We start from the raw sequence: 15,096 nt of genomic DNA, 5'->3' as shown, positions 1-15,096 counted from the left end.
TAACTGAGGGCAAACAAGTCGTAGCCGAATGTAAACGTCAGTCTTGTAGACTGCATCGTAGTCGCCCTTCGTATAGTACTTTTTACTAGGATCGTAGACTAGGCCCAAGAGCTCTTGCAGTTGTCGGTGAATCACCACCGTGTGCCCGTCACTGACACGGAGCCTGCAGAGTCCATTTTTCAAGACAAACAGCTTAATCTTGTCCTCTGCCTGACTATTCACAATAGTCGCCAAATCCTCGATCTTGTTCATACCGTTCATAATTTCTTGTCCTCTGCCTGACCATTCACAATACTCGCCAAATCCTCGATCTTGTTCATACCGTTCATAATTTCAATTCGGTAACCCTCTGATCAGGCCTTGTATTACGGATGATGAATTCATTATTGCTGTAAAGGATCAGCCAGATAGGCCGAATACTGATGGACTTTAAGGCTATTATAGTGTCCTCTCCCAGGTAATCCTCAAAAATCGTAGGTTGCGATATATCAGTAATGTAGAGTTTTTTCATCCTTTCTTTGTTATAACAAAGGATGAACATGTATTCGTACAACCCGAAGGCAAAGTCCATCAGGGGAGAATGGCCCCTTGGTTTAACAAACCTTAAGCATCAGTACCTGTACGTGTCTACAGAATCACATGTTTCTGTGGTAGTTCCCGAGTTGAGCAAATATGCCATTAAAATTCCAACCAATTTGCTGAATGATCCTGTCAGAGTGAGTTGGACAGGACAAGCCTTGGACTATTGGAATATCCAGGTTAATTTTGCTACCCATTGCGCAACTACGGCACTTGGCATGTCTGCCAGGCAGATGACGGGCTCTGTACCCCTTGTCAACCCAATCTTTAAATTTCACGTCTATTACCACATGCGTCGTATATTGGCAAAAATGAAGGTACCAATGCCGTATGAGGATGGCTTTCATCAGTACAAAAATCCCTACTCAACATCCGGATATGTACAAGTGTGTCGCAAGTATGGTGCAGATCCTAACAATCTGTACAAATTAAAAGCTGTCATGTCGTCACTCACCAACGGTTCATAGTGGCCTCAGGTTGAGGAGGATTATGGAAAGTTTATCATGCCTACAAGCCAGGGTCTGACGTCGGAAGGTCTGACCAAGCTAAGCGAGAGTATTCGCGCCTACGTGGTCTTGTTACTTGGATTGCAGGCGGGGGCTAAGGCATCCTTACTCGGTTCTGGGGCTGACAACTACACAGCCAGACAAATTCTGTTGCAAAAATTTTAAAGCGCGGTCAGGCGGGAGGAGAATGTAGAGCACGAAATCACAATTCCAGGAGGCGCTGCAATATGCCCGAACTCCGATTAATTTTGCCATTATGCCCAGCGTCTACATGTTGCCCTCAGACATCGGTAAAATCTCTGGTTACAATAACAACATCCTAATCGCACCTGCCAACGTAAGCGTTGGTGTCCAAGTTGATGTGAATAACTAACCTATTGTGAAGCATGCGGCTGCCGCACCCCCTAGGCATACTATCAAAACACCACTAAGCAGGCTATAGCCCTAAGCATACTACACCTCCTAGGCATACTATCAAGCCAACAACATACAGGGAGGTGAAAACCATACCTCGCGTTACTCTTATGGGTGGAAGGGCTCTAAACCTCTTACTTATGGAAGGTCAAAACCAACATGAGGATACCAAAACACTGCTGATCACGACGGTGGTAGGGCTCATCATTGTGTACATCTGGCTTAAATAGGTCTAATGTGTTTTATCAAACATGTTAGACTTTCTTTTTTCCAACATAGGCCACAATAAAAGCAACGGAAGCCGCTATTGCCATATATAGGTGCTTGGCTGCGTATTCGACAATCTTTGCTGCTACTCTGAAAAAGAACGAGACAACCGGGCCAATAATGCCAGGTAATGCAGCACCTGTCTTACCTGCCAGGTATTTCAGGAATTTTCCAAGCCTTTCCAGCTGCTTTTCTACAAACCTCTTCCTTGCGACACCTCCTCCTGTAACAGCGAGGAAATCAGTAGACCAATAGCCGAGACGATACTCGCTATAGACAGCCCTTGCTCTTTGAGGAGGATCTTAAGCTTTTGAAGCAGGGACGTGTCATCTCCGATGATTTTCATTAGGGTTTCCTTGATGATCTTCAGCTGACTAACTATTTGAGAGGAGAGTAGACCGTGTGCCTACTGCGCGGCCTTTTTCTAATCCTCTAATTTTTCAATTTCCTCCCTGGCCCTCGCGATATCCCCATCCCAAATTTCTTGTCGTTCCTCGGTAGCTCGGGGTGTAGCCTTTTTTCCTCAAGTCTTTTCACCTTGTCCTTTGCCTTGTTGATTTCGCCATCGTACAAGATCATCTTGCTTTTCAGTAGCTTCAAATTACCACGTATGGTTTGAATTTCCAGGTTGAGCCCCCTTCTTTCGCGTTCGGTAAATACTTCGTCGCCACCAAACGAACTTCTTGTATAAACTCTCGGTATCATCCAGAGCATCCTCAACATTCCCGAGGTATCCATTTGCATATCTTCGCCCTTCTCCTTGGCCTTCTTCACGATGTCATCAACCTCTTGCCCTAGTGCCTGGGCCGCTGCCCTGACTTTTTTGGGTGTTTTATAGTTGGTAAACCCTAAGTTCTCCAGGCGCGTACTAGTAGCAACGTTTTTATCTGAGCAATAGTTTTTAACCTACCATCTTTATTCGTAAGAACTATTTCTTGTAAAGGTTTATCCCCCTCATTATTTTTTTAACAATGAGTTGATCCCCTTCCACCCTAAAATAATCGTAATGATTCGCATTGGGCAGCTCCATTTCCTCCCTAAGTTGTTCGTAAAGGCTATCGACCTTTGATTTTAGTATATCCTGCCTATGCCCCGGAAGTCTAGTCCCCGAAACGCCCTGTTGCTCTCCTGGAGTTGGTACTGGCCTTAGTGTTGAAGGGGTACCTTCATGCTCCGGACGACCCTACTCCTCCTCTTCAATATCTGGTTCATATGCTGGATTATTCCGCATTTATTTAAAACCAAATTCCTTATATAAATAAATGAGTGCATTCGGAACTAAATTGGATCCTTACCAGGAGTTAAAATGCTTTTTGGAATGAAGGGTAGAAAGCAACGCGTTCAGATAAGCAACATACCTTCCAAAATCAATCAAAACGAAGAATTGTACGTGGATAAACCCAATCTGCGACAGGACGAGGTTATCTTTCCGATAGTATGAAGCTACTATTTGACCTGGAACTCACAGGAACGAATACGGAACGCACGATCGTTTCGAATATCGGCAAGGCGTTGGTGCAAAATTTACGTATCACTTTGAATGGTAACGAGGTACAAAACATTAGCGACTACAACACACTTGCGGTCTATAGAGACTTGTGGTTGCCAAAATTTGAGCGGGAAAGCAATCTCATATTAGAATGTATCAATCCAAACGACAGTACTATCCGGACTCTGCAGGTCAAGGCTACCGGCCATGCTGGGACAGATGATTATGGCAATACGATCTGTGTACCCTTGGGGAAGATGTTCGAATTGACTAGGGACATCGGCGGATTTATACAACTGACTCCAATTTGCCCCACACTTCGCTCGTCATTGTGACGTTATCAAGGATGGAGGTACGCGGCTTCTGGGTTTACGGCAGCCAAGGCGGCGGATGCCGCCTATAAAATAACCAATATCAAACTGGATGCAAGTACCATGATGTCACGTTATAGTTGCCTCGCTTTGCCCTACGAAAGGATCCTAAGAAGCAAGGTGGTCACCATGAAGAAACAGGATACGTGCTACGATCTCCAAATCGACACCCGAGCAAAGAGTTTAGAAGGTGTTTTGCTATTTCTCGTGGACCCTTCAAAAGTGAAGGCTTATTCCGGTGTCAACGAGGTGTTCTATAACCCCCCAGATTCAGAAGATAGTCATAACTGTTGAGGGGGAGGCCAACGAGTTCCATTCACACGCAATGCTCCCTAAAGACCACCTCGAACAAGTCGTGAACCTATTTGTAAGTCACGACTCGAATGTGACCATTGGTCAGTTTTTCAAAGAGAGGTATGCGTTGTTTGTAGACTTCAGAGCAAGCCCTGATCACAGTCTTCACGGTTCCGGGAGGGCTCTACAACGCCAACGGGATTACGTTACACATGACCAAGAGAACTGACGGAACCGGGGATTTCAGGCGCTACATATACATATAAGACGCTCAACTGAATCTTCTAGACGGGCGCTTTCACTCTGTGGAATACTAGTAGACCACAATTCGTGTTTGTCGTAGAGACAAAAATGAGTTAATATGGAGGAAACCAAGAGCTGCTCAAAATGTAAAAAAAGTGTTACCCTAGAAAATTTCAAAAGGTGGAGGGGGGACCTGACAAAAACGTGCATCAAATGCATTAATCTTAATCAAGCGTCAAAAGATCGTACAAGGTGTCTGCATCAAAGGCGGAGGTGTCAATGTAAGGACTGTGGAGATAGGGACATTTGCCCCCATGAAAGGGTGAGGGCTTACTGCAAAGAGTGCAAAGGCAGCCAGATTTGCCTCCATCAAAAGCAGGTGTCTCAATGCAAGGACTGCGGGGTGGAAGCATCTGCCAGCATAAAAGAGAGAGATCAAGGTGCAAAGACTGCGGGGGCAGAGGTATTTGCCCTCATCAAAAGCGGAGGTCTCGGTGCTAGGACCGTGGAGGTGGAAGCATCTGCCCTCATCAAAGGGTGAGGTCCATTTGCTAAGACTGTGGGGGTGGAAGCATCTGCGAACATCAAAGGATAAGATCTCGTTGCAAAGACTGTAAGAGGATCAAAGAATAAATGGCTACCTTGACAATCATGGCAGAGGGAGCACTTATTAACGCATTAGCCTTCAGTGGCACCAACTTCCTATTGAGTAAACTTGACGAAGCCATGGAGAAACTACGAAATGCTCAAGCTCAATGGGTACACGATCGACAGGCTAAAATTGAGTGGTTCAAAAAACAACGGGAAATGCAAATACAGACTGGGAATAGCCTTCGGGAGCTGGAAGATTATATGTACAAATACTACATTGCATCGCCTCTTTTAGGTTTTGTTGCCTACAAGTATTTGTAAAACGTTTTTGACAAGTATAATAAACATGTCGAAAGCACCACATATTATTAGTGAAGAGGAGGCGGAAAAGTTAAGTAAAATTTATTATACTCCCGAACATCTGTGGACTGGACAAAACGTCATCAAATTACTCGCGAAGCAGAGTGGCCTATCCAAAAATCTAGTCACTCACCGGCTGTCTAGGCAAATGTTCTGGATCCATCATATTCGGGTTCCAAAACGTATCGATTATCCGCACTTCACCATTACAACATCCAATTAGATGCATCAATTTGACATTCTATACATGCCTCATGACCAGTTGTATGGAAACACGTACAAGTATATTCTCACGGGTATTGATGTGGCTTCAAGGTACAAGGTTGCCAGGCCATTGCGTACGAAAAAGGCTAGTGAGGTCGTGGACATGATTAATGATAATTACAAGGTAGGAAATTTTTCAATTTGATAATGGTTTTGAATTCAAGTCAAGTGTAACAAAACTGCTAGAGGACAAGGGGGTGGAAATTAAGAGGACTACTACCAAGTGCAACCATATCTTTACAGCATTCATTGAGTCCTATAACAAGGTGCTTGCGGATAGATTATTCAAATCTCAGGATGCGCAAGAGTTGGTCACTGAGGAGACTAGTAGCATGTAGGTTAAACACCTGTACACTATCGTCAAAAGTCTCACCAATACCAAGACTGGCATGATTGGCATAAAACCTAGGAGGGCGATCAAGCTTGAGGAGGTACCACTTGCGAAGGGGCAACAATATCCCAAAGAAAAACAATTACCTGAGGATGGGCTATTCCTCTACCTTTTACAACCTGGAGAAGAACATGGTGATTAAAAAAGACGCTTCACTGACGCCTTTTGGAGTAAGAAAATGCATAGACTTGATCGTATTGTAGCAGGTATTCGTGGTTTGTACTACCTAAAAGACGGGCCCGATGGTAGCTTCGCGTCAGAAGAGTTGATGCTGATCCCAGAGGATGTCGAAATACCTCCACAATATATCCAAGTGTGGTAAAATTTTAGTTAGGTGTGGACAGATCTGTCCACATCTATTGAGGCCTTTGATAGATCAAGTAGTAATTTTACTACTCACAAGAGTAGTAAAATTAACTTCTCTCTAGTCCTCTAGTGTCGGAACACCCATATCGTATAAGTCGTCTCGAGCAAGGTCGATAAGCCTGAAGTGGCACCGGTACCGCTCCACATGCTCGTTCTCTGCAAACCGATTAAAGGAGTGCATTCTGTTAGGATTGTCGATCATGACAATCTCCTCCTCGCTTGGGTAGTTGTCTTTGAACCATCTCCTTTTGGTAGGAAGAGTACATCTTTGAATACGCGTGCAGTAATAGGGAGGATGATGATACTCGTCGTCTTCCTGTGTAGTATGCTTGAGCACGTGGTACATTCCGTTCCTGAAGCCTTGTATTTTCCTGGGTCTGTACTTCAAGTTGTCGATCCCTATTCTCAAGTTTGTCACCCACACCATGAGTTGCTTGTCCCTGTCGTCTAAATCATCCTCAAGGATGGCGACAGCGATATCCCTGTCCTCGAGGTCTCGACGTTGCTCCCTCACCTCATCCTCCAATTTTTCCACACCTTTTCGAGCAAGCCATTTTGTTAAGGCTACGGCCTTGGGCTTTTTTGATTTGGCAGCAATCCCCAGGGCACCATCTAATGTAACGAAGACATCATGTGAGTTTTTCCCTCTTCCAAGGGGTAGGGTGCCACCCCACCCCTTTTTCCCACAATTTCTTGCCTTGTTGTAGTTTCCTCAGCCAAATATTGAAAATTGTGTGCCATATTAACAATCCCTAAAAACTTCCGCAGATCAGCACGGTTAAAGAGAGGTTGATTTTGACCATCGAACAGAGTTTTGATGGTTCCTGCAGGTATTGCATTGAACGGGGTAAGTTGCGAAGACATTTCTATATACTAAGGTTCAGTCAGAGGTTTTCACTCGAGAATTTTCCAAATCCTAGAATGTTCCAGCCTTACGTACAGCCACGCATGCTTGGACTTTTTCAGTTGAGCCTTGATATTGAAAATTTCTTTTTTAGTCGAAATAACATCGTTTTCTTCCTGAATGAGATCAAACTCTTTCCGATTCTTTGGATACCAAACAAAAAGCATCTTCATCTGATCCCTTACTGTTATTGGTATCTTCTTATATCTCTGTGTAAGCACCCATAAACTATGCCTTCAATGCCTCCGAGACACAGCTAGTTGTATCAATGCTCCACGAGTTTTATCGAGAGATTCGTCGGCACCACGAATAAAGTCGATAAGCCTGCCAGCAACGAGGACAATTTTTGTATCCATTCGAAAAGTTGATCTCTGGGATCGACCAGGAACACGTAATTGTCTTTCCAGAGTGAGGCCCTACCGAGGTAGGTGGAATTATATTGTGTAGTAGGACATATTCGCCTATATTCGTTTTACAAAAAGTCTAGAACACGTTGGGTCTTGCCACAGCTGGTCGTCCCTGTAAAGATGCAGGTGTGTGGTTCCTTTACAACGTCTAACATTTTTATATCAAACATCCTGTTTTTTATGTATTTTTGGGATCGTGGAAAGGTAATCTATACAAATCCACGCACCGCCGTGGCTGACCCCTGACAGGCGGGCAGTACGTGGTCTTGTATACAGGGGGTAGGGGATCAAAAACTATCTCACCTTGTAGGTACCGTAATATCTTGCGATATCTCTCGACTAGGCGCTCCTTTTTCAGAAAGATAGGGCAGGGTGCGAGGTTAAAAAAGAGTGCCTTGATGGGTGTTCTTAAAAGCTCGACGTATCTTGGTACAATGTTTTTACAAAACAAGGTATAGAGGTGAATTTTTGTCTTGTTGATACCCTCTAATTTCTTTATCAATTCTGGTTAAATGGATAATTTCTTGTTTTAGAAGCCTATTTCGGAGGTATTAGGGAACGCTTGTACCAGCCTTGCTTGATCGCGTAGTCATCGAATAGGATTGCTCCAGTCATATAGCCAGCAAGTTTTAAACCGTCCTCCAGGTCCATCTTAGCCCCTGGCCTAGAAACTCGTAGGGTCTTTTTGCACCCAGGGCTATCAGAATGGTATAGGATACTAGCCTGACGGACTCCCAGACGGAATCAATGACCTGTGTTTCGTGGGGAGGGGAGGGGGGGGGGTGATGTTGCTTGTCACGTGAGGTGTTGCTTTACTTATTTATTTAGTGCAAATTTTTTCTTGAAAAAATTCAATGCATGCTGAAAATATCAATTTGAGGTTTGCCCTGTTGAGGCTAAGGGGCGGGCTTGTAAGATTTGCCTCCAAATTTATAATAGACAGCAACCCCTTTGACAAGGACGGCAAGTGTGCCTACACCGTAAAGGTAGACATTGTCCCTAGACTTGTGAGAATCTGATGCAAGTTTCTGATCATCTGATGAAGAACTTTTACCTCAGTTCTTCCGTAAGTTTTCCTTGTTTTTGCCATTCCATTCCGCAAGTATCTTGCCAGCAGCAACTCGACCTTCGTTCTTCTTGGTTATGACTTGGTTCCCTTCACTCATTTTTTATAAGTCTTATGACTTATAAGAAATTTTACTGTAAGCCCTGAATCCTCAAGCATCTTTCTCCTTAGTCTCACCCCTATCCTATTTTTTGGACATATGTCGTGCAGTGTACCCCAGCACCAAGATAGGTGCTAAACACCTACCAATAGTACAGTACACGAGAATGCCCAAATCGGTTATGGAATCCTTGATGATGCGGTCCTGTTCAATGTCCTTACGTAAATCCTCGACACTGTCGATGTTGACGAAACTTTCAACAAGGTTCGCGTATAGGTTAACCACGTGGGTAGCTAAAGCCTTGGCCGTCTTCTCCCCCTTCTCCTGGATTCTTGTTTTACGTACTCGGCGTGCACCTTTTCGATGGTCTCATCGTCAGCCTTGTCAATAAAGGCTTCTGTACATTTCTTCGGTAACAGATGCCCTTTGCCTTTGCGCAGAGCTTTTTTCAAAACTTGGCGTTTGTCAGTGGGTTTTTCGACATGTTTAAAAGATTCTGCGGAGTCAAATACTTGTGCAAGCTCTGTCATCTTTATTAATAGTTTTTTGTATCGAAAAAAACAAAACGCGATCTGGGCATACGGTAGAAGTATAGCGATTAGTAGGCATATTTCCATGGTTTTATTCTCGGGTAGAGATCCGGCGATAGTGTCCACTGGCTAACGTCGTAATCTGGTCCTGTTGCACGAGCCTTTTGTCATCTTTCCTGTTAAGTGCTAATTTGTTCACCTTTTGGGTGTAGATTTGATGGTTCTTGTGTTGAATTAGCACCTAGCTTTTGTATATATCAACGCCTTCCTCCAGGCATCGTCTATAATCGTCGAATGTGATAGACATCTTAGTGATGCATCTCTTTACGCCCTTTTCCTTCCTGTCACCACTCTCTTTTCTTAGACTCTCGTATATAATTTTGCTATCAACGTAAACTCGGCAATAATTTTCCCACCTAGTTCATCCTTCATCAGACTCGCAACTTTTTTGTTTTTACCAATAGGAAGGGGTCTATTATTATCCTTGTTGTAGGGACTCGCGTCAAAACGTGTCTCGACATCCTGCGCAATGCCACGATAATAGTCCTTTGTTTGAATGGTATACGAGCGAGTCAGTATCCATGTACAGAAGCTGAATCTTGCTACCATATTTGGGCTGCATGAAATCATGGTGAAATTCGTACATGATTAGCTTTCACAAATCGAGGATCACCTGACCAATGTATACGGACTTCCGTCTTGCCAATCTCTACACCTAGGAGGTGCTTACTAAACCGGCTTTCACCCTTAAAGTTGGGCTTTATGACAAGCTTCATATACTTATCCTCGTTGGTGACCAGCTGGATGTTCCGATATTTCCTAATACTCTCTATGGTTTTGCCAAACACCGAGAGGTTCACGAGCTTGTAAAAATCCTTCTCAAAGTCATTTTGTGAGGCAGTCCTCAGCCTCGTGTTAAGATCAATATATCCCTTAAGGCATGGCCTTTGGTTAAATTAAATGACCCTATGCACGTCTTCAGCTCAAGTTCATGCTTTATGGCCTCGTGAAGGGCTCTGATATACACCACATACTCACGCTTATTTTTTAAATTTGGTACCAGTTTTTCGACTTTGTTGATCACCATGCGTTCAGTTAAAAATGGTAGATCATTATGTGTGTCGTGTAATCTCTCGAGGTAGTCGATATCAACCTCGAGCAAGCATCCATTCTTGTTCTTTTCGACAAGTTTCACAATTCGCTTTTTGGTAAATTCCTCCACGTTGTAGATCCATTTGAAGCTATCTGTTGGCAGATCTTGACACATGGCCCATCCGTACAGGTTGTTGTTATGAGGATTCCTCATTGGAGTTATACTGTTCTCCCATGTATTTGTTGTTTGCCTTGGCATAACGGTGTACCGCCCGAGTTATACCTCCTCGTACCCCCTTCTTAAACATCAATAGCATTCTCTAATCTAATTCCAGTATATTTAAATACCGCTTTCCATGCAAGGCCCGGCGCCGAGTAAAAGTGCGCAGGGTGAAGTTTGTAGTTGGTCAAGAACACGTTTCGAAACGTTTCGAAAACATCTGCCAGTAGCAGGACATTTGTCTTAAGATACACATCGTGGTAGTCACCCATGTTAGTTATATCCTTACAATTCCATACCTTTTTTGCATATTGATAGTCTTCATCACTAATCTTCGTCATATTCTGCTTGCTGTTAAATGCTTCCTTGGTGGGTAGGTCCAACTCTTCAAATCGCTGCCATCCATCCATATACTCGTACGGGTATACGCCCCTTCTACGCATGAGTTGAAATTTATCATCCTTGTTGAAATGCCAACGGAGATCATTGAGGTTGCTTGCCAATTTATCCAGGCTGAATGCCATGAATCTACAGCTATCGATGAGCCTGATTTCTATTTTTTTATAGACCTCACCATCACCATACCCATACCCGCAAGTGGTACCTTGATTTTAACATTGAAGCTGATATACTTTTCCGAGTTCTCCTCTATACAACCAATGTCCTGTGTGTGATACTTTTCCCTCAATTCCCGGATGAAGAGATGCGTATCGTAGTCGCTTAGATTGTGGAATATGATAGGTATATGACTAGGTATCTTGTATTTGAGGTTACAGTTATTATGCGCCACGCCCCTATATAGTCCCGTATAGTGACAATGATCCCGAACTTTGCGGTAACTCACGTCGTTAAAGGGTTTCATGCAGATGTGACATTCCTTGGCCTCATTATGTTCTCTTTTTAATACCTCTGTTAGTTCCAACATTGGTTGTTGCGGGAATGTGTTATATGACCGCTTCGCCCGATCTTCCAGGTTTTCCACAAATCGTGTGACACAATCCTTACCACGATAAACAGTTAGTGACTCTGGTGCATTTCCATATGCAAATGTACTATTCGTAGACCAGCCAGATGGTACGTGCTTGTTCAACTTTTTCGTCTTGATCTCTCTGGCATCCTCCACCGGTAGTAATAAGCTCTCAAAATCCGCGTATATTGCAAAAGGTACCTTGATTTGCATCTGACCATCCCTGTATTTTAACCATTTTTCACCTTCTTTTGGCATTGTGATTTTAACCGCCTCGTGGTTCTTGCAGTAGCCATAATGCTTGTCCCTCGATTCAACCGTAGGAAAGGCCTGCAGGAAGTTCAGGCAGAAATGCATCGCATTTCTATTCTTAGATGTCTCCTTGCCTAGGAGTAGCGATAGAATCTTGACAGCTGTGTAGTGGTTCTTTTTATCATTCGTGATAAGCAGCAGATTCACCTGTTTGTTACGCTTAGTGTTGTGCGAGGATCGCCGCAGGATGTGTATCTTCTTTTTCGTTACATACAAAACGTTTACCGCAATGTCCGTGTTGCTCTTCTCAAACTTGGATATGTCTTTGATGCTTGTCGGGAATTCTATATCCTGCCAATTGTAGAGATCTATGTAGGGTCTCAGCTTAGATATCCTTTGCATGTCTTTTCCAATCTCTGAATGGTGCAATGATGCTATGACGCCCACTTGAAACACTCCTCATCCTCTTTTTTGGGTTGATGATAGCCTTTTTTCGAGGCTATCCATTTAGGTAGTTCTACGTATTAGGTTAGCCGCAGTTTATTGGAATCTACATCTAGGTGTAGAATTCTATCAATAAATGCCGATTTTCAACTTGGGTCTTGATTTCAGCAAACATCCTGTCCAGCACATCGTCTACATCGCTGCCTTGTAAAATTTCTGCCATCTTGCTGTTAAAGGCTTTCTTCACCTCGATGTACTCGTCGTTAGCCTCCTCCGGGCTTGGTACTATATTCTTCTTCCACATGATCCATAGGGACAGCTGTACCTTTGCTGAGTTCATTTCTCTTACCTGCTCCTCGATCAAGGTTTTCACGTTGGATCGCACCATCGTTATAAACCCGTCGACGTCGGCCTTTTCTACACCAGAGATGCGAAAACTTCGGAATGTCTTGTGAAGCACGTGCTTATGTTCCCGAGGCGTAAAATCTTGCACCGGCTGATCATATAGATTTTGAATATCTTCGAGGTAGTCTTCTCCAGCCTTTTTTCCACTTCATCGATTTTTTTATATCTCTTATTTTTCGAATACATCCATAGCCTCCGGTGTTGGTATCATTGTCACGAGCCTGAGTGGTTTTTGCTGTCCAGCCCTGCTAGGGGGTCTCTGTGGTACATCCTCTAGCAAAGAAACCAATTCAGCCTTGCGTAGCTTGTAGTAAGTCAGGCCATGGCTTTTCGCAATATCACGTAATTGTTTTACGGTGTGCATTGATGCTCAGCATGCGTTGATGATCAGCAGGGGAATTTACTTCAATCTGCGCTAGAAGTATTTTTACTCATTTGCTGCATTATTTGATGTGCATGGATTAACACAGCATAATAGGGACATGCATTGGATGATCAAAGATTTGTTGTGTTTGACCGGGCGTGCGCGTGTGTGCGATGTCCGTTGCGCCAGAAGGAACATTTCTCTATCTCTCTATTTAACTGCGGCGGTCATGTAGACGCAGTTGTTCGAAATTTGCCACGGTACCTTATAGATGACAAACGGTTACCCTGCGTTGTATATGACCATCGTGATCTTTCCACCATTTTTTGTTATCTCTTGATTTATGCTGCTCAACAATCTAGATATAATCTTGGTGCTGGTACAGCGTGTCTTTTACCGTCTGTGATAAGCAGTAGGCTTACTTGCTTTTCGCGTATGACATTGTAGTCAATTCTTCTTCTTGCTGATGTTAGCACTTTCACTGAAAGGTTAGAGTTGTTCTTCCCGAATTTGAACATGCGGCTGACAGCCGTCGAGAACTCTATACACTTGCAGTTACAGCGATTTTCAATATATCGTAGGTTTGCGGTGTTTTTGACTTGCGATGCAGGGATGCAATGACGTTCCATCTGAATCATTCCTCATACTTTTACCTAGGGTTAATCTCGATATTCATCTATGTAGACAGCTTTATGTATGAAGATCATTAAGAAAGACGCAGCGTATAATCCTGAGCGTTCTTGTACAGGACTCTGTCTACAACAAAACGACTTGCTGGTAGAGCGGAGTCCCCACATGCTTTTGCATCTGCAAGAACGCTATATATTTAGTAACTCTTCTACCTCGCTACCTTAAGAAATCTCTATCTAGTAACTGTTAAAGATCTTATCGACCCAAAAAGTATACATTATTTATTATGCTGATGCTCTACTCCCTCCAGCCTTCTGTCTCTACTTCATCCAAGTCCTCTGTATAAAGCTGAATTGTTAGCATGATTTTTTTCTTCCACTTGATTCCATAGGCAGTTTGCACCTGTGCGAAAACCATACCCTTCACTTGCTGCTTGATCAATGTGTTTACATTGGATTTTGCATTCGCACTATATGGGTTGCGAAAGCTTTTGTACAACTTGTGTAGCGCATACTTTTACTTCCTAGATGTGAGGTCAACATCTTCCTGAAGATCTTCATATAGACACCGGCTCCTTGGTGCAGTTATGCTGTGCTTCTTCTTTAAATTTGTCATGAAGCGCTACCTCGATCCCAGGGCATGTAGCATTTTTTAATACGAAGATAAAGCGCTGGAGGCCCTGGAATCGAGGTTTCATGAAGCGCAGATTCTTCATGCATGCATGCAGGCCATACTCCTGAAGCTGTTGTAGACCCCGTATACGCGTTTCTTAATAGGTTTTGGTACAGTTTCGACCAGCTGATTTTTTTCACCGGTCGACTCCCTCATTTTAAGCTTTTCAATTACACTTGTTGTCTCCAGTGTAGGTAGTATTGACACTGGCTTAGCTGGTTTTCTTAATGCCGCTTATCTTGGCGGCCGGTATAAAGAGGAGTTTCCGCTATAACAGAAGCTTTTACTGTATCTCTGCTAAGATATTTATCCGCAATTCAATGTAAACATAGTCTTTAATAGATTGGTTCACAGTGTTATCACTTTTTGTGCAATGAATATATTTTATTATTCCGTATAAAGGACCCGATATACGTAGCAAATTTCAAAGAATACCGTCAACACACTTGCCTTGCAGAAATGCATCTACACAAGAAACAAAAAGAAAAGTTTTCGCAAGTAAATTGTATTTATATATTGCTCAGCAAACTTCAGGAATAATTCTACTAATTATTGAACGATGCATTCTAAACGTGAAAGTCAAATCGGAATAAGAATTGCCTATGGCAAGAAATCGCAACAATACAGCAGGTAATATTAAGTACCTCATACACGGAATTCAATGATTCAAAAAACGATACAAGACGAAGCAATAAATGAACACATCAACATTTCTTTAACTGTTTCAAGTTTAGCTTATTGAAGAAACATAAATACTTCATTTTCAATGATTTATCAAATAGTATTCCGTCCCAAGTGCTGCAAAGATGATGCTCGAGTAAATAGTTTATTGGCCAGTACCTTCAGACGCCAAAGCTAAATGATTCTTGGGTCACTGGTCTGTTTTTTGTGATGTGAGTAAACCCGCG

General features: G+C 43.1%; 1 protein-coding gene across 1 annotated transcript; it reads left to right on the top strand.

The window, feature by feature from the left end:
- Positions 1–4,281: 4,281 nt before the first annotated feature.
- On the top strand, positions 4,282–4,704 carry LOC130621228 (uncharacterized). Its single transcript, XM_057436540.1, has one exon. The coding sequence runs from the start codon at positions 4,282–4,284 to the stop codon at positions 4,702–4,704; it is 423 nt and encodes a 140-aa protein (XP_057292523.1).
- The last annotated feature ends 10,392 nt before the right edge of the window (positions 4,705–15,096 follow it).

Source organism: Hydractinia symbiolongicarpus, chromosome 12, assembly GCF_029227915.1.
Source record: "Hydractinia symbiolongicarpus strain clone_291-10 chromosome 12, HSymV2.1, whole genome shotgun sequence".
Lineage (NCBI taxonomy): Eukaryota > Metazoa > Cnidaria > Hydrozoa > Anthoathecata > Hydractiniidae > Hydractinia > Hydractinia symbiolongicarpus.
The sequence above is the reverse complement of the archived record's forward strand: the minus strand, read 5'-3'. Positions and strand labels throughout refer to the sequence as shown.

Excerpts from the sequence above, each read along its gene's own strand:
- LOC130621228 (XM_057436540.1), top strand. The coding sequence starts at position 4,282 with ATGGAGGAAACCAAGAGCTGCTCAAAATGTAAAAAAAGTGTTACCCTA.